Genomic DNA, 22846 nt, shown 5'->3' on the forward strand with positions numbered 1-22846 from the left:
CACGGTCCCTCCTAAGGCCACTAGGACTGGTCACCTCCCACACTCCCGGGGGGACCACTGATCTGCACCCTGATGGCCATCCCAGAGACCCCGCCCCCTGGGGAGACTCCCCCTTTAGGTTCTATGCGGACGTGGGGCAGCCTTGGACATGGCCAGGTCTGCAGTTACAGGGAGCCCCTGGTTATTTGATAATAGCAAGCATTTTGTTGAAAACTGTCCTTTGTGTAATACTGAGACACAAAGAGGAAAGAGCTGGGCGAGAGTGGTAGCATCTGTGAAGATGCATTGTAACTGGGAGGGTGTGAGTGGTGGGGGACGGGATATGGCCAACTCCCACCTGAGCCCCCGGCCCACCCACCCGGCCTCCCGAGCCTCAGCCTCTCTTGTCAGAGGTGTGAACACTGGCTGCCCAAGCCCCCTCCCCTGTCAAGTATCTTTGCTCACCTGAGGCGGGTGGGGGGACGGTCGGTGGGCCCGGGCTGGCTGTGACCCCTCCTTCCCTCTCCCTCACAGGTGTCCCGTGGGACCCCCCCTGGTCTGCTCCCAAGCTGGCAGCTGGCTACTGCAGGGCGTGATGACCTGGGGGCCCTGCTGGGTGCTCAGCCTCCCTGAAGTCTTCACACCTGTCCATCCCTTCATTTTCTGGATCTGGGATAAGGTCTCCAACGCCACCTTTGACACCCCGGCCAAGAGGCACCCTTGGCGCTGGGCCAGGACCAGGCAATGAAGCAGTGAGGGTCGCGAGCCCGCCGAGTCCTGGGTTTGAATCCCGGCTCAACTCCTTACCAGCTGCTGTGACTGTGTCCCAGTCACCTCGCCTCTGAATATGCCTCCTCTTTTGTGCAACGGAGACGTACTCAATTATTCATCCACTCCACAGGCTGCCACCAGTGCTCACTTGTGCCAGGCGACCGTGACACGGGGTGGGCGCGGCCCCTGTGCTCACGGCGTCTGGGGGTCGGGAGAGGCGAGCATTGGCCGGAGCTGTGACAGTAATAAATGTGCAAATGCGAACAGTGCTGAGAGCTGAGAGCAGGCGGACGACCCACTCCGGCGGCCAGGCAGTGACGTCCTGAGGCCAGAGTCCTGGCGGGGCCGCGCTCGGGCTCGCCCCTCAGCGACTAGGGGTGCTCGGGCGGCCCCTCCGCAGCCTGCTTCCCGCCCCACGCGGAGGAGCGCCGGCGCGGGTTTAAGGATTCTCCAGGTCCCTCCCAGGTTTGTCTAATAAACTTTTGGGAGGCGAGGGTCTCAGAAGGCCCGAGGGAGCATCCGTTGACCCCATGCAGGTAGCTGCTGGTCCCACGCGGACTCTCGGAACCGGGGCCGGACCCCGACTGTCGGGGGCCTCGCTCTTGAGCCCCACGCGCGGTGGTCGTCGCTTCCGGCTCAGGACCTCCCACGGGCCTGGCGGGGCCGGGTCTGAGTGGACACACACTTCCCGTGGGGTAACCGGAACCAGGGATGTGCTGGGTCCCGCACCACCAGTCACAAACTAGCCGCGGATTTCGCGCCGACTGTCCCCGGGAAGCCCCGCCTCCCGCCGCACCGCCCCGACTACGCCTGCGCGCCGCCGCACGCATGCGCTCGCTTTCCCGAAGCTCCCGCTTCCAAGAAACTTGTCCCTCGCGCCACGCCATCCGTCTCCAGGGCAACCCGGCTCCTCCCAGCAACCGCGCAGCCCTGCTATGGCGGCCGCGGGTCCCAGCGTCTTCCTGCTCATGGTCAACGGGCAGGTGGAGAGCGCCCAGGTGAGCGGCCGTGGACCCCGCGGGGCCGCACCCGTCCCCCCAGGGCCGAGCCTCGCGGGAGGGAACCAGCGTGTGAGAGGCTTGGCGCGAGGTCTCGCGAACCCTCCGCCCCATGTGCGGTGTGGAAACAGGCCTGGGGGGTTGAGCGAGGCCGAGGCCACAGTCGGCCGAGCCCGCGTGGAGTCACGGGCAGGGGCCTCCACTCCACGTGACCCGCGCGGGTCCGTGCGCAGCGATCCCCGCGCCCGCGACTCTCAGGCTCTCGGGCGCGGGTTGGAAGGGAGGTGATCTGTTTGATCTGATGCAGCGATGGTGGCGGCTGCTCCGGCCGGGGGGTGGGGGGGCGGGGCGGTGTCTGTTGGACGGAAGGGGACGCTACCCTCCAGTCCCCAGCACGTCCTAAGAACCGTTTGTTATTTCTGTGTATAAGACATAGATCAGCTCGGTGCTTTGTGACCGCCTGGAGGGGTGGGATAGGGAGGGTGGGAGGGAGGGAGACTCAAGAGGGAAGGGATATGGGAACAGATGTATATGTATGACTGATTCACTTTGTTATAAAGAAGAAACTAAAAAAAAAAAAAAAAAAAAAGACATAGTATATGCCAGACTCCATGCCCAGCCCCGCTCAGTCAATCCTCACAACAACCTGTGAAGTAGGTATTACTGGCACCCTCATTTTACAGATGGGAAAACTTGCCCAAAAGCAGTAGCAGAACTGGAATTTGAAACCTGGTCTGATGTCAGAGCTTTGCTGGACTTGCCCTTCCAGGCTGTTTTTAAACTATTATGAGTATATTGTGAGGACTAACTGAGATGGTTTAGGTAAAGCTCTGCTGGGGCCTGACTCTTGGTGGGCACCTCCCGCCTTCCTGTTTCATCAGGGACGCTGCCCCGGTCTCCCACTCTGTCCACTTCCCCCTTGACCCAGTGCCCAAGACCCGCTTCCCCTCTTCTGCTGTCCCATCAGGGGCCTCAGCTGGGCTGGGTCCCATGTGTCTGTGCTCTCAGCAGCCACCTCATCCCCACTTTTCCTCCCCCTCTGCTCGGGGCCCCTCCTCTAGCAGGCCAAGCATATGCTGCTCTGTGTCCTAATAGCACCCTGCCTTCTCAGACCTTTCACTTCAGTACCATTTCCTTAGAGCTGCTCCTGTGCCTGCCCCTGTGCCGGGTGCTGGGGACACAGAAAGCTCGCACACCTGTCCCTTATTCACAGTCTAATGGGGTTGAGAGAAATAAACAGTCAGTGCTGTGATGAAGGGAAGCACCAGGGGCTGCGGGAGTGGCCCCAAGACGGCCCGGAAGTTAGGGCAGGCTCCCTGAAGGATCAGTTTTGAAGGGTGAGCAGGAAAACTCCAGGTGAAGGAATGGGAAGGGTATGTCATACAGAAGGCAGAGCCTGAGCAAAGGCCCAGGGGCTGTAGCGGCCCTGGACTCGCCCACATGTTGGGCCCCAGACCCTCCGCTGAACGCCACGTCCACACACCCTGCTGTCTCTTAGCCCCCGCCCCCCCTCACCAGGTGCCTCATGTTCGGAGTTACTGGTGGCCGCACCTGCCTGGCCAGCAGTCAGTCTCAGCGTGATTCCCTGTGAGCAGAAGCTGTGTGTACTTATTTCCACAGTTTCCTGAGTATGACGATCTCTACTGCAAGTACTGTTTCGTGTATGGCCAGGACTGGGCCCCCACGGCGGTAAGCTGGGCCCTTTGGCCTCCCAGACTCTCGGCCTTCGTGACTGGGCGGGTGTCTGAAGGCTCCATCACACCCTTTCCCCTCCCAGTTCAGAACCAGTTGAGAGGTGGACACTGAGTTCAGGGGGGACCCGCATGCAAGTTTGTTCCTGGTGAAGCCGGGGCAGAGAATGCAGCGCCGCGATGCTCTCTGACCCACCCCCGAGGCCACGCTCGCTCGCGTGCCCTGTCCTGGGAGCTGGTGCGTAGCAGCAAGTAGGGATGTTTGGGCAGCGCGGGTGGGCAGACCCCAGAGAGCCGGCCTGGAGGCGGCCAAGCTGCAGACACTCTGGGCTGGTCCTTTCACTGCTCTGCCGGTCTCCTCAGCCTGTGGGGAGACTCTGGAACCCTCCTTCCAGGAGTCCCTGAGGAATGGTCTGTCTCCACCAGGAGAGGGACGATGACGCCTCTTCAGCCCGCACCACGTTACTGCCTGCAGGGCACTGGGGCGACCCTCACAGCCACTCTGAGCCTGGTCCCTCCTCTGTGCAGCTGAGACCATAGTGCTCGTCCTCCAGGCGCCCACTAAGCGATAACTGCCGAGTCTCTTGGTGACGGGGACACAGTGGTGAACAAAGCCAGTCAAACTCCAGTCTTGCTGGGTGCACTTTCTTGAGGGGGAGACAGACACGGGGTAGTAAACACTCCAGGCTGTTGGCTGGTGACACGCTGGGGGAAGGCAGAGGCAAGAAGGGGAGGGATGAGAGGCCAGAAAAGGCCTCATGGAGACGGTAGCTGAGCACAGAGCTGAAGGAGGCGAGGGGACAAGCCGCGTGGAAGGCTGTGGAAAGAACTAGGCAGGCAGAAGGTGTGGAGTGTGCAAAGGCCCTGAGGCGGGGGGTGTGCCTGGCATGTTTGACCTGGGAGGCGGGGGGCCAGTGAAATGGGGACACAGAAGGGACCGTACAGCACAGCCAGCCGAGCCACTGGTGACTTGACAGAAACACTTTGGTAGAGTGGGGGCCAGAGGTCAGACTGGGGTGGGTTCAGGGATGCAAAGTGAGAAGGAATTAGAGCTGGTGAGTGTGGACATGTCTTTTAAGAAGCTTGGCTGGGAACAAAGGGTGGGGGGGCGTAGGGCCAAGGGGTTTGTTGCTTTGTGACCAAGAAAGTGACACGCACATGCGTGCCAATGGTGACGGGAGAGGGCAACACCGTCCCCTCAGTGAGGCTGAGGCGCAGGTGGAGCTCGGGCACCGGGGGAGGGCTGGGGCCTCGAGGTTCCAGGCCCTCAAGGATGAAAACCCTCAAAGACCTGGGGGCCCCTCCATTACGTCTCAGGTCCCTTTGTTTGGCAGAAGATAGTGAAGGAAACAGCTCTCCCAGCTGCTGCCCAGGGAGGGGAGGGGCGTGGTAGCCTGGAACTGGGACACTGGCCGTCACTGTCGTCCTCGCAGGGGCTGGAGGAGGGCATCTCACAGATCACATCCAAGAGCCAGGATGCGCGGCGTGTGCTAGTGTGGAACTTCCCCATCGACGTCACCTTTAAGAGCACCAACCCCTACGGCTGTGAGTCCACGGGCCTCGTCCTGCCCCCGTGTCCACACACGGACCTTGCCTGCCCGTCCCCTGAGCCCTCGACCAGCCTTGTCACGTGCTCTCAGCCACCTGGCTGTTTCCCCCTCCTCCCCGCCCCCTTCCTGCTCATCTGTGTGCACTTGACCTTTCTGAGGTTCTGACGGAGCCGGTGAGGCCCAGCCTGAAGCCTTGGGTGGCGCCTGCCTGCAAAGGGCAGAGCCTGGCTCAGCAGTCTGGCCAGGAGGCCTGCCCTGACAGCTCTCCCCTGTTTGTCACAGCTGTGCTTCTGCCAGACCCGAGCACCCTGCTCCTCTCTGCCGCTGCCCTTCTCTCTGCCCTGGGGACCTGGCCCTCATCCTACCTCTGACCTTCCCAAAGCCCTCCTTGCCTGCAGTGTTTGCAGTGTTTGCTTTCTCCCTTACCTGGCAGTTACCAGTCACTCTCACTTAATAAGCGCCAACTGTGTGCAAAGCCTGGGGTTCGCTCCACAGGGGCCGTGAATACCCTCCCTATGTGGGCTTGGCCAGGCTTTGTAACCCTATCCGGTAGGTAGATTCTTCTCCACTTCTAGGAAACTGAGACTCAAAAAAGTGACATCATTTGCCTTCAGCTTTACCTTGAGTAGCTGAGCATGGATTTGATTTCAGGTCCATCTGATCTCACGGTCCAGGCCTTAAGCTGCATTTGGGGGGAGTCAGGCTTACAGGGCGCAGAGGGTCTGGAGCAGAGGCTGCCTGGCTGTCCTCCTGGGCGGGGACTGCCATCCTGTTGTCATCATCCATGAGAAACTTCCATAGGCTTCCTGGAACAGGGCACTAGATAAAGGACCAATCTCCTCCTGCTGAGGACAGCTAGGAAAGGTGAATAAAATATTAAAAAGCAAAACCAGAAAACAAACTACTTGAAGGCGTCAGATAGGTAGCAAAGTAGTGGCACTTTAGGAGGCCAAGACCCAGGAAAAAAGCAGAGCTGCAGAGACACCCCCAGCCACAGCTCCCCTGGGAGTATTTGCTCATTCCAGCAGAGGTGATCGAGATGCTGATCGAGACGTGTCGGCCGCTCTGGGCTGGGGACCCAGGAACCAGGAAGGTCCTGCCACCTCAGAGCCCCGAGAACAGCCCGCCCTGGCCGTGGTGCCACACATCCACAAACTGCGCCTCACAGGACACCAGAGGGTGATCTGTCGTGAGCAAGGAGGGTTTAATCCAGAAATAAGGAGTTTGTGCAACATCTAAAGTCAACCAGTGAGACTCACTACGTTAAAAAGAAAGTCGCCATCATCCCCATCGATGAAGAAGATGTGATAAAATTAAACACGCATTCATGACAAACCTGTAGCAAACCAGGAGTAGAGGGAAACTTCCTTAATCTGATAAAGGCTATCCACAAAAACTCAGAGCAGACATCACTGATTTTAGTGGGATGTTGAAAGATTTCTCTCTCAGATCAGGATGCTTGTTATGACCACCAACATTGTACAATTCAAAGGTATAAGAATTAGAATCATGTCACCTGTCCTTATTCACAGGTGACATGATTATGTAGCATTTCCAAAATAACCTACAGTAAATTATTAATAAGGGGGCATGACTGCCAAATATAAGATCAGTATACAAAAATCAGTTGCGGGCTTCCCTGGTGGCGCAGTGGTTAAGAATCCGCCTGCCAACGCGGGGCACACAGGTTCGATCCCCGGTCCGAGAAGATCCCACATGCCGTGGAGCAGCTAAGCCCGTGCACCATAACTACTGAGCGCGCGCTCTAGAGCCGACGAGCCACAACGACTGAGCCCGCGTGCCACAACTGCTGTAAGCCTGCGAGCCTAGAGCCCATGCTCCACAGCAAGAGAAGCCACCACAATGAGAAGCCCACACACCGCAACGAAGAGTAGCCCCCGCTCACTGCACTGAAGCCCACATGCCTAGAACCCGTGCTCCACAACAAGAGAAGCCCGCGTGCAACAACGAAGACCCAACGCAGCCAAAAATAAATAAATAAGTAAATAAATTTATTTTAAAAATCAGTTGCTTTCTGTATAAAAATAAATAGAATGTGTTTTCTATTCTGTATAAAAAGTAGAAATTGATATTTTAAAAATAAATTCTTTACGGTAATATCAAATATAACCTGTTCTACCAGATATCAAGCTGCTATTATAAAGCACAATCACAAGAGCAGTTTTGGCACCAGGACAGACAGATCTGTAGGGAGCCCAGGGCAGAACTGAACATGTGCAGTTGATTCATGACAAAGGGGCAGAGCAGGAGGGGAAGGGGGTCTTGAGAAGTGGTCCTGGGGCAGTTGGATACAAGCAGGAAGAAAAGTGCAGCCTGATCCCTGCTTTGTATCAGGCACACAAGGTCCATCCCAGATGGATACACGCACGGAAGTATGAACAGCACGATGATACAGCTTCAGGAAGATTCCACGGAGGCGGGAACCGTGGCATCAGGGTGAGGACTCCTCACAGGAGCAGATCCGCGGGTTCCACTGTTAAAATTTAGGGCTTCTGTTCATCCAAAGACATCATTAAGGGTGAAAAACCAAGCCATGGAATCCACACACACACTACAAATCAGTGAGGAAAAGACCATCCATTTGAAAACTGGGCAAGAGGCTTGAGCAAGGCACCGCACAAAAGAGGACGTCTGAGTGACCAAGAAACAGGACGAGGTCTCAACTTTATTTTAGGAAGAACAATTACAATTAGGAAAATGCAAATTAAAGCTAAAGTGAGCGGCCATGATTCTGGACCAGAACAGCCCAGTTAGGAAGTTTGAGGACGCCAAGCTCTGGTGCGGTGCCGAGCTGATCGGGAACGGGAAAGAGGTGGGCGTGTGGGTGCAGTGCCCCCAGGGAAGCAGCTCGAGTGAATGTGCGGCCCTGGGCAGACACGGGTGCGCGTGTGACGAGAGGTCGTGCTGTCCCAAGAAGGAGAGACAGCCCGGGCGTCCATGGGCGCCAGACAGGACCGAGTTCTCCTGCCCTGGAGACGTGACTCGGTTTGGATGCGTCTCATAAACACTGAATCCAAGAAGCTGGATGCAGGAATCTACGTACCATACCACTTATACAAAGTTCACAACATGGGCAGAACCAAAGGACCACATATGGGATGCATTCTTTGGCGGTGAAACCTTACGGAAAAGGAGAGATGACCTTCGAGGCGGTGACGGGGAGGGAAGAGACGTCCCCGAGCACCGGGGAGCACTTCCTCTGCGTCAGGCCCGAGCCCGGGCGTCTGGAGGACGAGGAAACGGGCCTGTCCGGTGGCCGCGGGTCCAAGCTGGGCAGGCCGGCTCTGGGCCTCCCCGCCCCCCGAGGATGTATCCCAATGGAGCTGCCAACAGGGAGCAGTGGGAACTGGCAGCACCCAAGAGGAAGGGGGCGTGGGGCCTCCCTGAGCCACACGCAGACACCCCCGGGAGCAGCCCCCCCTGTCACAGCCGGGTCCCCATGCACCCCCTGGGCCTGTCCAGTGGTAGGATGGGGGCAGCACGGGGCCTAGCCAGCAGGCCCTGCCCCCCAACCTCCCTGCAGGCCCACACCTGGGGGCCCCGGGCCCGCTGCCCCGCTCTCCGCCCTGCCCCTCCCCTGAGCTCGCCCACGGGCTGACCCCAGCCTTGTCCTTCGCCAGGGCCGCAGATCGTGCTTAGCGTATACGGGCCGGATGTATTCGGGAACGACGTGGTCCGAGGCTACGGGGCGGTGCACGTGCCCTTCTCACCCGGACGGTAGGTCCTCCCTCCGACCTGGTCCCTTGCCGGGCCACGCTGGCCCGGGACCCGGGCACCCTCTGGAGGCTCTCCCCGGGGCACGCTTCACCTTGAGGCGGGGAGTGCATACGGGGTCCCCGGGGCGGGGGTGTGGCCCACACCCGGGAGGGGTGTCCTGGGGCATCGAGAGGGGCGGGTCCAGCCAGAGTTCGGGGCAGCTGGGGTCGGAGTTCAGACACTCATTCCCCCGCTGCTGGCTTGAGGACACAGATGTGTCAGACACGTGTGTCCACGGGACCCTGCCCTCGGCGGCCCCCCGAGTAGTGGGCACAGACGGAGACGCCGCTCTCTCTTGTCAAGCACGGCGACAGGGTATAGGCACGGTGTGGGTGGCCAGGGTCAGCCGACCCTAAGGGGCGAGGACTCCACCAGAGCAGGTGGAGGGAGGAGGCCCAGCAGGCAAACTTCTGAGGGGTGTTGAGACGGGACGTGCAGGGTGCAAGGGGACGGGGGACGGGGGACCACAGCTGGGTGCGGTCCAGGGGACTGTCAGGGGCTTCCTGGAGGATGGCAGCGCGTTTGGATATTTGGAGAAGGACAAGGGCCCTGTGAGGGGCACAGTTGAGCCAGGGTTGGTGTTTGTAGCCCTCAGCATCCTCCCGACCCTTCAAAAGAAACAAGGCTCTCAGAGGACTCAGCCCTGGGGGCGGGGCTCCGGCTCTGACTTGGCACTGCCGTCTCTCGCTGGAGGCTCAGAAGGCTCTGCCACTTTTCCGTGACTCAGCACAGCTGTCTATGAAAATATTTGTTTCAGGCACAAAAAGACCATCCCCATGTTTGTCCCAGAATCTGTGTCTAAACTGCAAAAGTTTACCAGGTGAGTCTCCTGCACATCCGTCCCCCAGCCACTCCTGGGCTCAGTGGTTGGGTGGAGGGCTGTCATGTCCCCTGTGCCATGTCGTGCTGGACGCCTTCACACGAGGGCCCTCTGCCAGGAGGTGACAGCTGAGCAGGGACTAGAGCGGAGGGCGGGGCCGGCGGGGCTCGGGGCGCAGGGAGCAGCATGGTCTCGGGGCGCAGGGAGCAGCATGGTCTCGGGGAGGTGGTGACCTTGGTGGGGCAGCCGGCGGGGCCCGCACACGGGCCTGCAGGGAGACCAAACCTGAGGCTTCTGGCCCCTTCCCTCATCCAAGTAGGAGCTGGAGGGCTGGCTGGGCCTGGCTGACCGACTCGGGTTGGGTCAGCTCAGCTCCCTGGTGGTGGGCCAGGCCGAGGGGAACGTGTAGCACCACCTGGGCCCCCTGGCCGGCACCCTGCTCGGGGGAGGACGCTTCCTGGGCTCTGAGGCACCTGCTGCCCTTGGGAGCCCTCCAGAAGCCACTGTAATGGGAAGGGCCAGCGTCGGCTGGAGGCGACACCACCACCCCAGTGTCCACACTGCTCCACGCCGCACAGCTCCGAGGGAGGGCTGCGGGCCCCCTTGTGAGGTCTCCCTGGGGAAGGGGGTCCTCGCTGGGAAAGCCCTCACCGCCCACCGGGCAGTAGCAGGGGGCTGTCTCCCGCCCTTCAGAGGGGCTCTTGCCTGGGCCGGGCCGTGTGTGCTTGGGTTACGGAAATGGGGGAAGGCAGCTGGATGGACAGTCGTCCCAGATGAGGGGTCCGTGTTCCAGCAGCCCCTTCTCTCGTCCCCTCTGCTGGGCCTCCGCCTCCGGCGTCCTTCCTTGGCCTGCTGGCTGCCTGCTTCCCTGCGGCCGCTTCCTGTGGCCGCCGCAACCAGTTACCACGGACTTGGCTTAAAACCACAGAAATTAACTTTCTCACAGTGGGACCTAGTCTCTTTGGGGCCATCATGCAGAGCCTCCAATCTGCTCTTCACACGGCAGAAAGGGTTCCCTGAGACACCGCTGCACGAGCGACTCAGGCACATCTCCACCTCAAGGCGCCCGCAGGGCCCCTGCAGCAGCGTCCAGGCTGGCGGGGTGGAGCCGGCCCTTGGGGGCTGCTTCCCGGGCTGGTCCTCAGCGCAGCCTGGGGGCAGGTGCCGCGTAGCCCTGCTCCTCCGATGGGGAAACCGAGGTGCAGGGAGGTGGCGAGGCTTCCCTCCCTGACCCCCTGTGCCCCACATGCCCCCTCCCACGCCCCTCCTGCCCCCCTGCCCTCTCCGTGCCCCCTGCCCGCCGAGCCCCTCGCTGGCTCACTGCGTGTCCGTGGCCTGCTCTGAGGTGCGGAGAACCCTCTGCCTGGGTGGGAGGCTCAGACATCAAGATGTTAATGCTTTATGGCTGGAGCCCCATGGGGTAGGGGCCATTATCATGTCCCCATTAAGGTGAGAACACCGGTGCTCAGAAACGGAAGTGACATCCTGGATCCTGCTCTGTTAAGAGGACAGTGGAGAGCCCAGATCTGGCCCCTCTGCCCACCCCAAGGCTGGTTGTTGGGCTCTGGGTTGGGGCCCTCCTTCCCCAGGAGGATGGGGGATCACACTGTCCCAGGGCACCCCCCTTCCCCACCTCGGCTACTGTCATCTTTCTGGGATTTGTCTGGGTTCAGGCTGTGCACCCTCCCAGCCCCAGGTCTCCCTCCGCTTTCATCCGCAGTGAATCCCAGCTGTGGAGGACTTGATGGGAAGGCCTGGCGTCCGGCCTAGGAGGAGGGTGGTGTGGGGAAGGGCTGGAGGGGACAGCCCACGCCTAGTTCCCGCGGGACCCCAGGCGGGCCCTTGCTCAGCCAAGTCTCCTGTCTTCCCAGCTGGTTCATGGGACGGCGGCCCGAGTACACAGACCCCAAGGTGGTGGCTCAGGGGGAAGGCCGGGAAGGTAAAACTTGACCCCCCATCCCCCGGGCAGGTGGGACCAGGTGGGGCCCCCGCAGTCAGATGGCTGGATGCCAGGGACCCGCCAGCACACAGATACGGGGGCAGGGCCCAGCCTGGAGGGGTTGCCACGTCCGTCTGTCCGTCCCCTGTCCCCACCGCAGCCCCTTCTCCCGGTGAGGGGTGCGGGCCCAGCTAACGCTGCCCTTCTGTCCTCAGTGACCCGCGTCCGCTCCCAGGGCTTCGTCACTCTCCTCTTCAACGTGGTGACCAAGGACATGAGGAAGCTGGGCTATGACACCGGGCCTCCGGACACACAGGGGGTCTCAGGGCCCAGCACGCCCCAGGGCCTCCCCCAGTGAAGGCATCGGCTCCTTGGGACGGCCCAGCGACCCACCTGCCTGACGTGCGTCGGGGGTGGCCAGTGTTTGTGTAATAAAGTGTCACCTTTTCACAGAGCCCAGGCTGGGGCAGCTCCTCTCCCCGCAGCAACTGCCCTGGGAGCAGGGCCCGGGGGCCGGCACGGGCCTCGGTGGGCACAGCCCGGGGCGGAAGCTGCACCAGGACAGAAGCCAGCAGCTTGGCTCGGCCTGATCCCGGGCTCACGGCTGGGCAGCCCTCACACCTCGACACGCTTGTCCACCAAACAGGCGAGCTGGGCAGAACCTCCCTTGGATGGAGAGGCCCGCGGCAGCCCAGAGGATGGGCTGCAAGCCTCCCCAAGGTGAGCAGCGCCACGGCGGGAGAGCCCCGCCTGCCCTCGGCCCCCCCTGGGCTGCCTGACCCCCACTGGCAGCTTCTGGGGAGCCCTCTGGCCAGAACACCGGGCTCGCTTAGGGTCCTCCCCTCAGCAGGATTTGAGGGGAGCCCCGCAGCCTGAAAGAGCCCACCTTAGCCACCACCCACTGCCCGGCTGTCACGGAGACCTGCTTTGTACCAGTTCCCCCATAAACTCAGGGCCCCCAGCTCACTGCGCACTCTGGAACCGTCCGCCAGTCCCCAGCACCCTGACCCTCTTTAGGTGGAACTGTCCCTCCCCCTCTGGCCCCTCTGCTCTGCAGAAGCATCTCGCATCCCTGTCCCAGCTCCCTTGACGCCCCGGCCGACAGACCACACCATGTCCACCACAGACTCCACCGCTGTCTGCTCGTCCAGCGGCCCCGGCACGTCACCAACCGCATGGACAGCCCTTCCCGAGACATGGCCTCTTCCTTAGCCCCCTCCCTCTCCCTTGTAATGATCTTGGCCTGTGCCCACGGCAGCCCCCAGCCCCCTCCTTCCCCTACGCTCAGGCTCACACAGGCACCGAGACCGGGTCGGTGGCCTTGTGAACCGCAGGCCAAGCTGGACTCCAAGGCAGGAACTGGCTCCCAAGCGCGCCTCTCCCGATGCCTCGGGATTGATGAGGGTGGGGGCGGGGGAAGGACACAGCCAGAAACCGCGTCGTGATACAAATGATAAATTATATTTATACAGTAAATAAGTATCAACAGTCAACACAAGTTCCAAACCGGCCACCCGCCCCTGGGACTGAGAAAAAGGCTGGGCAACACCCCTGCCACGGTGCCGGGCAGGAGGGAGCTCGATGGCATGTGTCCCACACGCGTGGCAGCACCAGTGGCTTCATAATCAGTGCAGCGGGCACCACGGACAAGGCGCCTGGGGTGGGCCTGAGCTGGGAGCTGGGCGGGAGGCTGCCTGGGCCTGGGTGGGCCACCGGCTGTGACATCGGGGCCTTAAAGTCCCATCGGGAAGGGCCCCTCACTCTCGAGGAATCATGGCCCCTACCTCCCGGGGGAGCACCTTGCCCCGAGCCCCGCCCTGCCCCACCCTCCCCCAGGCTGCTGGGAGAGGCTGGACAGGCCTTCGTGGATGACTCGAGCCCATGGTCCAGCCCCAGGTCTCAGGGGCTGGGCAGGAGCTCTGGGCCGGGGGCAGCCCCAGGGAGGAGCACAGGTGAGCTCTTCTACATGGCAACAGGAGTGGCCTGAGCAGGCAGTTGTGAGTCAGCCTCCCGTGCCCAGCGCCAAGGGTCAGAGCTCCTGGAACCAGAGAGGGGGGAGGGGCCCCATCCCCCAGGAGAGACCCCCCAGCCGTCAGCTGCCCTTGGTGCTAGAGGTGAGACGTCCGCCACCTAGAGTGACACTGAGGTGCCCGCCAGGCCGGCTGACCAGACAGACACAGGACTCGGGGGAAATGGCCCTTCCCTGGGGAGAAGCAAGTCTCTTCTGGTCTTTCATTTGTGACTTACCTAATACTTTTTTATAGTGGTGGGTGGGGAGAGGGAGGTAAGATTAGTGCACTTTCGCTAAAAATCTCTTCTGGGTGAGAATGATTTTTCTTCCTCTGTCAAGTAAGAGATGATTACTTCTACATTGCAACGGGTGTCTGGAGGGCGGGTGCGTGGGTTGGGGCCAGCCCTGGGCCCTCCCCGTCAGCCTGGGCTGCCCCCGACATGCCGCCCCGCCGCTGTCCCCACCTCTACCCTGAGTGTGGAGTAAGATAGAGGGGGTCACAGACACAGGGTTCCAGAAGTCTCCTCCTTCCCACATTCCCACTGTAAACGAAGTCTTCTTAACTGTGCATGCCTTCAGTCACAAAAAGGAGTTAGCTGATAAAACCTGGTGAGTCACATTCATATGTTAGATTTTTTTGTCTTTAACTTTCTTCACGTTGGTTCATCAGTAAGAAAAATAGCCTCTCTTAGGATCTAGCCAAAAAGGCTGAAAGTCAATCAGTTTGGTAATCCACCAAAAAAAGGAGTTAAAGGGAAAGGCAACTGGAGGCTACGATTTTTTGTTACCGTTGTAGTTTTCTTTTTTTTCCTTTTAAATAAACATCTTTTATGCATAATCAAATTCCCATGTTTTCCTATAAAGAATTTGCTTTAGTTTTTCCATAAGGCATTTTTTTGTCTCTTCCTATTTAAATTTTCTTACAGAGTTAAAACCATAAATAAGAGGATTTACACCACTAACATGACACTGCCAATATCTTAATTCAGCCAGACCTGGTAAATTCTATCAAAACTAGACAGTTAAATAAGACCGACGTTATAAAAATATTAGCCAAAAAAGACTATTCGATAATTCTGCAAACAAATATGAAACTGTACTAAACAAAATCTGTGCAAACGTGTACAAGCATGGAGCACGTGGCAGGGTTATGCTCAGGTTAGTTTAAAGCTTGCTCTAGTGGATTTAATTCAAGAGTTGTTCCACGGTGGTGGCGTTTACTTTGAACTCACACACGAGTCAAAGAAAAGTAAAATATGCACAACCGCGTCCCCCAAAGGTCAGTGTCTGAGGGAGCCCGCACTCCATCCCGTCCACGCCTGGGGGGGTTGCCAGGGCTGGGGGTGGGGGCCAGGTCCTGGGCAGGGGGGCTCCCAGAGGCCCGGGGCTGAGGCTGGGCCAGCACTGAGCACTGCCACCTCCTCATCCAAGGCCCCCGAGGGCCGGCGGATCTCCACAGGGGCTGGGCCCGCGGTCAGGCTGGGTCAGGGGCCCTCCCGCCTGACACAGGCTCGGGGACCCACGTGCCGCGTGATGACGCCTCAGTAAGCCCGCCACCTCTCGACCCTCAGGCTGAGGGCCAGGGCCGCAAAGACACCCTCTGCACACCCACCCCACTCTCAGACCCCATTCCACAGGCGAGAGCCCCTGCCCGGCGTCCTCAGCACGGATGCTCTGCGGCGGGTCCCGGCGCGGGCACTAGAGGAGGAACGGGTTGGTTGTGCCGGTGGCCTGAGCTGCCGACGGGGGGACGCCCAGGCTGCCCACCATGTTCACCGCGGCGGGGCCCAGCGGCGGCAGGGAGGAGCCGCCAGCCCCCAGGGCTGGGTGGGAGGCTGTGGACGTCACGGAGGCCACAGCCATGGGCTCCACAGCCGGGCCGGGCCCGAAGGACGCGCTGCTCCCCAGCACCGGGCTCCCCCGCAGCTGGTTCAGCGTCAGTGGCTGCGGCTGGTTCACCTGGAAGGGGTTGACCGGGGCTGAGGCTGCGGTGGCACCTGGGGAGAGAGCAGGCAGGGCGGCCGCGGTCAGAGCAGCAGCGCACCCGGGCCTGGACGACCGGGCCTGGACGACCACGGCACAGTGGCCACCAGGGCAGTCCGCCCGCCACTCTGGGCCCGGTGTTGGGACCGGGACACTCAGGCCGTGAGGAGCCCAGCGAGGGGCCAGGCTCGCGGGGCCCAGCTCCTCCTCCGGGCTGGCACCCCGGGCGCCCTCCCTTGTTCTCTCAGCCAGCCAGCCGAGCTCTGCGACCAGAGGGAGAGGGGAGAGGAGAGGAGAGAGGTGCAGGGAGAGAGGAGAGCCACGGGGGAGGCGGGAAGTGCAGGGCGGCCTGCACCTGGGGACCCTGGCATAATAAAGGCTCTGAGAAGTCCTGCAGTCTAGAAGAGTGTTTCCCGAATTCCTCTCATACCAGAAACCCTTCCCCGCGTTCAGCAGAAACATCTACTGAAACCCAGGCCAAAAACCACGGGCGCTGCCGGCAGAGTCTCCAACGCGGCCCAGCCCCTGCTCACAAAGGCTGCCAGGAGGGCACCCCCAGGTCACCAGAGGAGATGTCGCCTGCTCTCCACGAGGGCACCCCCACGCTCTTGCATCAGTCGCTCCTTGGAGCCCTAGGAAGAGGGCTGTGCAGATCGGATCACCCCAGCTGGAGATGAGCAGACTAGACTGCAGAGCAGGACCAGGAAGGGGCAGAGCCAGGAGGATGGCCCTGGAGGGCAGGGGGCTGCCGGAACCTCCTGCGTCTTGGCTGTAGCCCCCAGGCCCTGACCGGCCCCCCATGGCCTGGCAGTGGAGCTCCTGCAGGGGCCCTCGGGGCAGACCCCTGGCTGTCGGCCAGCTCTGCCCTGGAGCCACCCCCGCTGGGGGCAACCACATTCCCTACCCACCTCAGGACCACGTAGCTGGGCAGGACCCAGGCATCACACACACCCCACTTCTGCCAGAGGGTCCCCGACCTCAGCCTGTAAGTCCTCAGGTCTGAGGCCAAACACCTTGAACGTGACCTGTTCCTGCCCTTGGGGAGCCCAAGGCCTTTCTGGGAAAACTCTGGGGAAGAGCGGGGGCTTCCTCAAGGAAGAGGGTTGCCGGGACTGAGAACCGAAGGGTGGGTCTGAATCCCCACCCCCGGAGAAGAGGAGGGAGATGTCCCGGCAGAGGGAATAGACCGTGTAGCAGGGGACAGAGAGCAGCTCACGCAGCTGAGGGTCTGAGCGTACAGGGGGCTGGGGTGGGTGGGAGCACGGAACATGGGGGCCCTGGCCACTCACTCGAGGGCTAGGGCTCGTCCTGCAGCCCACGTGGAGCTCCTGAGGGTGGAGAGCCCACCGGTAGGGAGGACAGGCTTGGGGGCAAGGGTGAGCTCCAGCCCCAGATGAGGCAGAATCCCACAGCAGGGGCGAAGTGAGGGTTCTTGGGGTCCCTGGAGCATGGCCCAGCAGAGGGCCCAGTTACCCTCAACCCGAAAAGGGGGTGCTGGGCAGCAAACCCAGGCTCCCTCCCTCAGCCCCAGCACTATCCGCCTCCAGCTGACCTAGAACTGGCGCTCGCTAAAGGGTCTCCCTGGCTGGGGCACCAAGTCAGGGGCAGCTTCTGCTCAGCGGTCTCAACTGAGAGGACAGGGTTTGTTTTCCAGCCCCACCACGAGTCCCGGAGAAGCGCAAGTGCTGGTCCAGGATGCCCGGCGCTCCACTACTGCTCAGCCGGGGCCAGCACGCCCCTGAGCCTGGTCCCCACCTGCGGTCCCCAAGGGAAGAGTCCCCTCCAGAGGTGGAGGGGAGGTCAGCGCCCACAGGCCTACCCCAGAGCTGCTCTCAGGAAGGGCAGACGGCCAGAGGAAGGCCGGGAAGCAAGCCTACCTGGTGCCAGGAAGGGGTTGAGGGACTGTGCCGGCGGGGCTGGCCTGGTCACCAGCGAGTCCAGGTTCACCAGGGCTGCATTGGGGCCCAGGAAGGACTCGGGGGTTTTCCGGGTGCCGCTGGGCTTGCTTGAGGCCACGGTCGGGGGCTGGGACTCAAAGGGGTCGGGGCTGGTAGTTCCGTTGTTCTGGGCCGGCGGAGACGCCGCCTTGGCTGCAAGACAAGGACACACACGGGCTGATAAGCCTGGAGGGCTCATCCAACCCCGAAGCGTCCAGAGCAAACCCCGATGTTCCCCGACGCCGACTCGCCGGGGACACGCGCAGCTGCCCAAGGAATGGGGCATTCGTTGCAGTGCTGTTTCCAAGAGCCCCAACCTGGAGCCACGGTCAGCCACAGGGCAGGGCACGTACAACCAGACCTGAGTCTAGGGACAGAGGTGCAATGAGGAAGGAGCAGGGACAGAAGAGTGCAGCACAATCTCCACAAATACTAAGATGGCATTTGGGGTTGGTGGCTACACATTTTTTTAAATGTTTTCATTTTCTAAATTTTCTACAGTGAACATGAATTGGTTGACAGTAAGAAGAAAGCAAATGACTTTAAAAAATTCAGCCAACAGAGGGTGTGCTGAGGCAGGCTGGCAGGAATGTGGTTGCTCTGCTAGGCTGCTCTGCTCTGTGAGATGGTGATGGGGACACGGGTCCCGAAGAACCATCGATTCTGCACTCAGCAGCCCCACGCCCAGGAACCCAGACTCAGGAAATAATGCAAAGTGTGAGCAGGGGTTTAAGCACAGAGATGTTCACTACAGCATTATTTATTTTAGTACAACTTGAAATCAACCTAAAACACCCTCCCCAAAATTAACGATTAAATATTGGGTTGGCCAAAAAGTTCAGGTTTTTCTGTAACATCTTACAGAACCCAGTAACTTGTCGCTGAGCCCTACAGAGAGATACTACAAAGCTATTTCTAAAGAATTCGTAATGTTGCAAGAAAATGTTCTCAATCTGCTTTTCCATAAAAGTGGTGGGGGCAGGATTCGACTCCCTCCAGCAAGTACGAGCTCAACAACAAAGGCTGTCCGTAAGAGCTCAGAGGAAGTGCTGGGAGGGGGCACAGTGGCCACGTGTAGATGGAAGAATTACAGGTGATTTTCATTGTCTTCCATAAACTTTCCCACACTTTCTACAATGGGAACACCTCCAGAATTGGGGTAAATACTTCACAGGCCCAGGGAAGGGTGCTTAGGCTTCTCCCTGAGGGGTGGGGAGCGAGCAAGGACAGTTAGGTTGTACTTTGGCCTGTGGAAGAGACACACGGAATCTTGCTTTTTTAGTGAGGCAAAAGAAACCCCGGGAAGCAGCAGCTCTACGTTGCTTCTGGGCCCCTGGAGCTGAGACGGCCTCAGGGGGTGCGGTGAGGGGTGCCAGGCTACTCCTACCTTAGGCCAGCCCAGCCCTGCCTGCTGGGGAAGGCGGCGGGGTGTGTGTGTGTGCAGGGGCAGTGGGAAACGGGGAGCGGGGAAGCCAGGAGAGGAGAAAGGAGAAAAGTTGCTTGGTGCCAACTGGGAGGGGTGGCCCTGAGGAAGGCAGGAGCCACCTGGCTCTGTCCCCAGCCCCACAGGGCTGTGTGAAGAGGGCATCCAGCCCCCTCCCTCTGCCCCTCGGGGCCGAGTTTCTCTCCCCCTGACCCTGACCCCTCCCAGCCCAGGGGCGCTCGGGGAGGAGCAGGGTCTTCTGCAGAGCGTGCATGTGCGTGCATGCGTGCACGTGTGTGCGTCGGAGATGCCTGCCCACACAGAGAGCTGGGTGGTCTGGGAAGGGGGCGCCTTTGGGGAGCCGCGAAGAGGAAGGCTGGTGGAGATGGGGCAGGGCCGCGCTGGGCCGGCTGGGGAGCCAGGGCAGTGGGCTTCTGCCAGCGGTCACAGGGCCCAGGGCGCGAGGCCGAGGAAGAGAGGTGGCTGGAGGAGAGGAGAGGGTGACAGAAAGCTCAAGGGCATTCCTGCCGCCGCTGCCCCGCGAACGAGAATCCCTGAGTCAGACCCCCGGCTCCCAGGTCAGACACGTGCACGTGCGTGGAGTCGCCAGGTTCCTGACTGTGATGCCTGCAGCAACGGGGCTAGTCAGGGGCACAGAACGGCACGAAACCACAACCACCAACGCCGTTACGTACCTGCTTTTTTTGAAGTTCGGAGGTTGTCAAATTCAGAAAAGTCATCTTTAATTGTACCATTCAAATTACTGAAGAGATCAAAAGCCCCTGGGGAGAGAGCGGCAGTGACTGTGCGGTGTCTCCATTTCTCTGCCTTGTGCTTCCCCATCGGGGGGGACCAGAGGTGGGCCGGCGTCCGTAGCCCTCACGGGGGAGAACTTGGAGTCGGGGGGCAGCAGGGGTGTGGGGTCCCTGGGTGGGCAAGGAGGGCACCAGGAGGGCCCTCCCCACGCAGAGCAGGGCGCTCGGCTGCCCATGCCCTGCCTCCCCCTCCCCAAACCGAAGCCAAGGGGCGGGGTGGGGGGGGCTGTGCTCACCAGAGGGGGACGCGGGCTTGGCGGCCGACGCTGCGGCCCAGGGGTCGGCGGCTTTCCCGGCACTAGGGGCTGGCTGCTGCGGGGCGGCCCAGGGGTCGGAGCCCTTGGGGACGGAGCGTGTGCCGGCGCCGGTGGGCACCCCCCATGGGTCGACGGAGGTGGCTGTCTTGGCACCTGTGGGAAGGCAGGGTTGGTTCAGAGATGCTCCCAGAAAGGGCTGGGCAGCCGGGGTGAGAGGGAGAGGACCTGGGGCCACAGGAGCACGCTGGGGGGAGCGCCCGGGGAAGGGAGCACGGAGCCCCCGCGGCCTCTGCCTCGGCAGAGCTTGCCCGGCAGCGTCCTCCCTGCCTGCACGCAGCAGACACGCGGTGCGGCATGGAGAGGCATCAAACAAACAGCTGTGCGCTAATACATCCACTCCCTAAAGGATGGGACAGACTCCAACGCCCGGGCCTGTGCGGGGTGGGGAGTGGGTCGTGCATGCACGTGTGCATCCGTCCATGTGCACAGGGCACCCACGCACCTCCTCTCCCTGCGAAGCATCTCAGATGACCACTGCGAGGCCCCCGCGCCCCACCCCAGTCGTCCACACCTCCCTCCACGAGCTCCGGTTTCGCCACGGAGGGGGCCGAGGGCACGAGCGGTGCCGGGCCCCTGAGCCGTGTGCTACCAGACACACCGACGGGGTGCTCCCGGGGGCGGCTGTGTTCACGCAGAGGTTTATCTGGGAGACTGAGCTGCGTTGGTGTGCAGCTGAAACGTGTTGTTTACGGCTAATACTTCATCCTGTGACAGAAGGCACGGCTGGTGTAGCTGTCGCTGTGCTGCACACGCGGCCCTTCACCACAGACACGGGCATCAGCTTGCTCCTTCCCAGGCCCCTCACGCCTCCTCTCCCACCAGGGGCCTGGTCCCATCTCCACCCACCTCTCTTGGGTTTTTTGTTTTCATTGATTTGACGGGTTCCTTCCACGTTTGGGTGCTGATTCTCTTCCTTGAGTTACAAACAGCTTCTCCAAACTTGTGGCCTTTCCCTTCACTCTCCTCATGGAATCTTTTGATGAACAGAGAAGTTCTCACTTGCATGGGGTAGAACGCAGCAGGATTTTCCTCTAATTTGTGCTTTTCAGGACACGCAGGAACTCCACCTCCACACGCCCTCGCACATGGCCTGGATAAATACTTTTTACTTTATCCTTTATTTCCATAAGGAATTTATACAACTTTAGGGACCGGCATATTTTTGAAACTTCATTTTCTGGTTACTTATTACTATGCAGAGCAACAATTTAATTTCGTATACTAATTTTTGTATTCAGCAATCTTGCTAAACTCTTAATTCTAATCATTGAAATTCATCCTATTTATTCTTTTTTTCTTCTTTAACATCTTTATGGGAGTATAATTGCTTTACATTGTTGTGTTAGTTGCATCCTATTTATTCTTACAGTAATTCTAATAACTCTTAATTCCAATCACCTCATTTGCAGAAACTCTTTGGGAGTCTGTGTACACGGTCACATCCCTTGAAAACGATGACAGCTTGGTTCTTCCAAGTCCCTCATTTTCCCGTCTCGCTTTGTTGGCCGGGACCACCTGTCCCAACGCAGAGCAGGGGAACGGACTGTGTCCACGTCTTGCTCTTAACCGTATACCATTAAATGGCACCATTTACCGTAATAGGTAATTTTTCCTTTCAGAAGCTCTTTATCAGGTTATGGAAGTTCCCCCTTATTCCAAGTTTGCTAAGACTTCTGCAATAAAGAGCTGGTGAATTTTGTCAGCCTGTTTCTGCCTCTAATAGGATGATCGCATGCTTTTTCTCTTTGGGCCTGTTAATATGGTACATTAATACATTTCCTAGTGATTTGGTCCTTGCAAACAATGTTTTTCATGAGGTACTGTATCATTTTTATATTTTTCTCGTTCTGGTTTTACAGTTGCTTCTTTGCTTAGGGTTTTTGCACCTATATTCCTAAGTGGGCCTGGCCTGACGTGTTTGTTTTCACACTGTGCATCTTCTGTCTGGTTTTGGTGTTAAGGTTATGCTAGCCCATAAAATGAGTAGGAATACTCCCTTTTCCCACCCCCTGAAGGAGTTTGTATAACGTGGAGTTGTTTCTTTCTTTTTTGTTTTTAATTTTTTTTTTTTTTTTTTTTGCGGTACGCGGGCCTCTCACTGTTGTGGCCTCTCCCGTTGTGGAGCACAGGCTCCGGACGCACAGGCTCAGCAGCCATGGCTCATGGGCCCAGCCGCTCCGCGGCATGTGGGATCTTCCCGGACCGGGGCACGAACCCGTGTCCCCTGCATCGGCAGGCGGACTCTTAACCACTGCGCCACCAGGGAAGCCCTGTTTTTAATATTTATCTACTTATTTTGGCTGCACCGGGTCTTAGTTACGGCACGTGGGATCTTCGTTGCAGCACGCCGGATCTTTTAGTTGCGGCATGCGGGATCTAGTTCCCTGACCAGGGATCAAAGCCGGGCCCCCTGCATTGGGGGTGTGGAGTCTTAACCGCGTGGACCACCAGGGAAGTCCCTGGAGTTGTTTCTTGAATGGCTTGAGAACTTGCAGCAAAGCCCTCTGGGTGATTTAGGGAACAAGAGGGAGGTGAGTGACTTACTCGGCTCCTTTAATAATTATAGGACTATCCCTACTTACAGGTGTCCTACTGCTCTTCCGCCAGCTTTGCTGAGTCTTCTTTTTTAATTTATCTATTTTATCTAAGCTCTCGGATCTGTCAGCACAGAGTTGATCAAACACCTCTTACTCTATGTGGAATCTCGGCAGGACCTGCACCTACACTGTTTGGCCCTTCCTCTTTATTTTTCAGAACTACCCTTGCCAGAGATTTCTCTATTTTATTACTCTTTTCAATGACCAACTTCTGTGCTTGTGGATATTATTCCGTCTG

At 59.5% G+C, this 22846-nt stretch overlaps 2 protein-coding genes across 7 annotated transcripts in view; one reads left to right on the forward strand and one right to left on the reverse strand.

The window, feature by feature from the left end:
• Positions 1-1623: 1623 nt before the first annotated feature.
• Positions 1624-11979, forward strand: B9D1 (B9 domain containing 1). 2 transcript variants are annotated; one of them, XM_081219678.1, is made up of 7 exons: positions 1627-1748; positions 3369-3437; positions 4873-4984; positions 8631-8727; positions 9524-9586; positions 11458-11525; positions 11741-11979. In XM_081219678.1, exons 1-7 carry the CDS (start codon positions 1686-1688, stop codon positions 11881-11883), a joined length of 615 nt encoding a protein of 204 aa, XP_081075804.1. In that variant the 5' UTR covers positions 1627-1685; the 3' UTR covers positions 11884-11979. The 2 variants fall into 2 exon arrangements, with proteins under 2 accessions (XP_081075805.1, XP_081075804.1); XM_081219679.1 differs by lacking the exon at positions 3369-3437 and having other exon boundaries at positions 1624-1748.
• A 985-nt stretch (positions 11980-12964) lies between these two features.
• Positions 12965-22846, reverse strand: part of EPN2 (epsin 2) — a 67903-nt gene continuing 58021 nt past the window's right edge. For 4 of the 5 annotated variants that reach the window (XM_081219659.1, XM_081219656.1, XM_081219658.1 and 1 more), the window contains 4 exons: positions 19931-20104; positions 19575-19661; positions 17397-17609; positions 12965-15533 (listed from right to left, as the gene is read on the reverse strand). In XM_081219659.1, the coding sequence (XP_081075785.1) occupies positions 15235-15533; positions 17397-17609; positions 19575-19661; positions 19931-20104 (773 nt within the window). In that variant the 3' untranslated portion in view covers positions 12965-15234. The remainder of the gene's footprint in view (positions 15534-17396; positions 17610-19574; positions 19662-19930; positions 20105-22846) is intronic. The other variant, XM_081219660.1, reaches the window with a different exon arrangement.

The sequence above is a fragment of the Mesoplodon bidens genome (genome assembly GCF_964165515.1).
Source record: "Mesoplodon bidens genome assembly, chromosome: 19".
Classification (NCBI taxonomy): Eukaryota; Metazoa; Chordata; class Mammalia; order Artiodactyla; family Ziphiidae; genus Mesoplodon; species Mesoplodon bidens.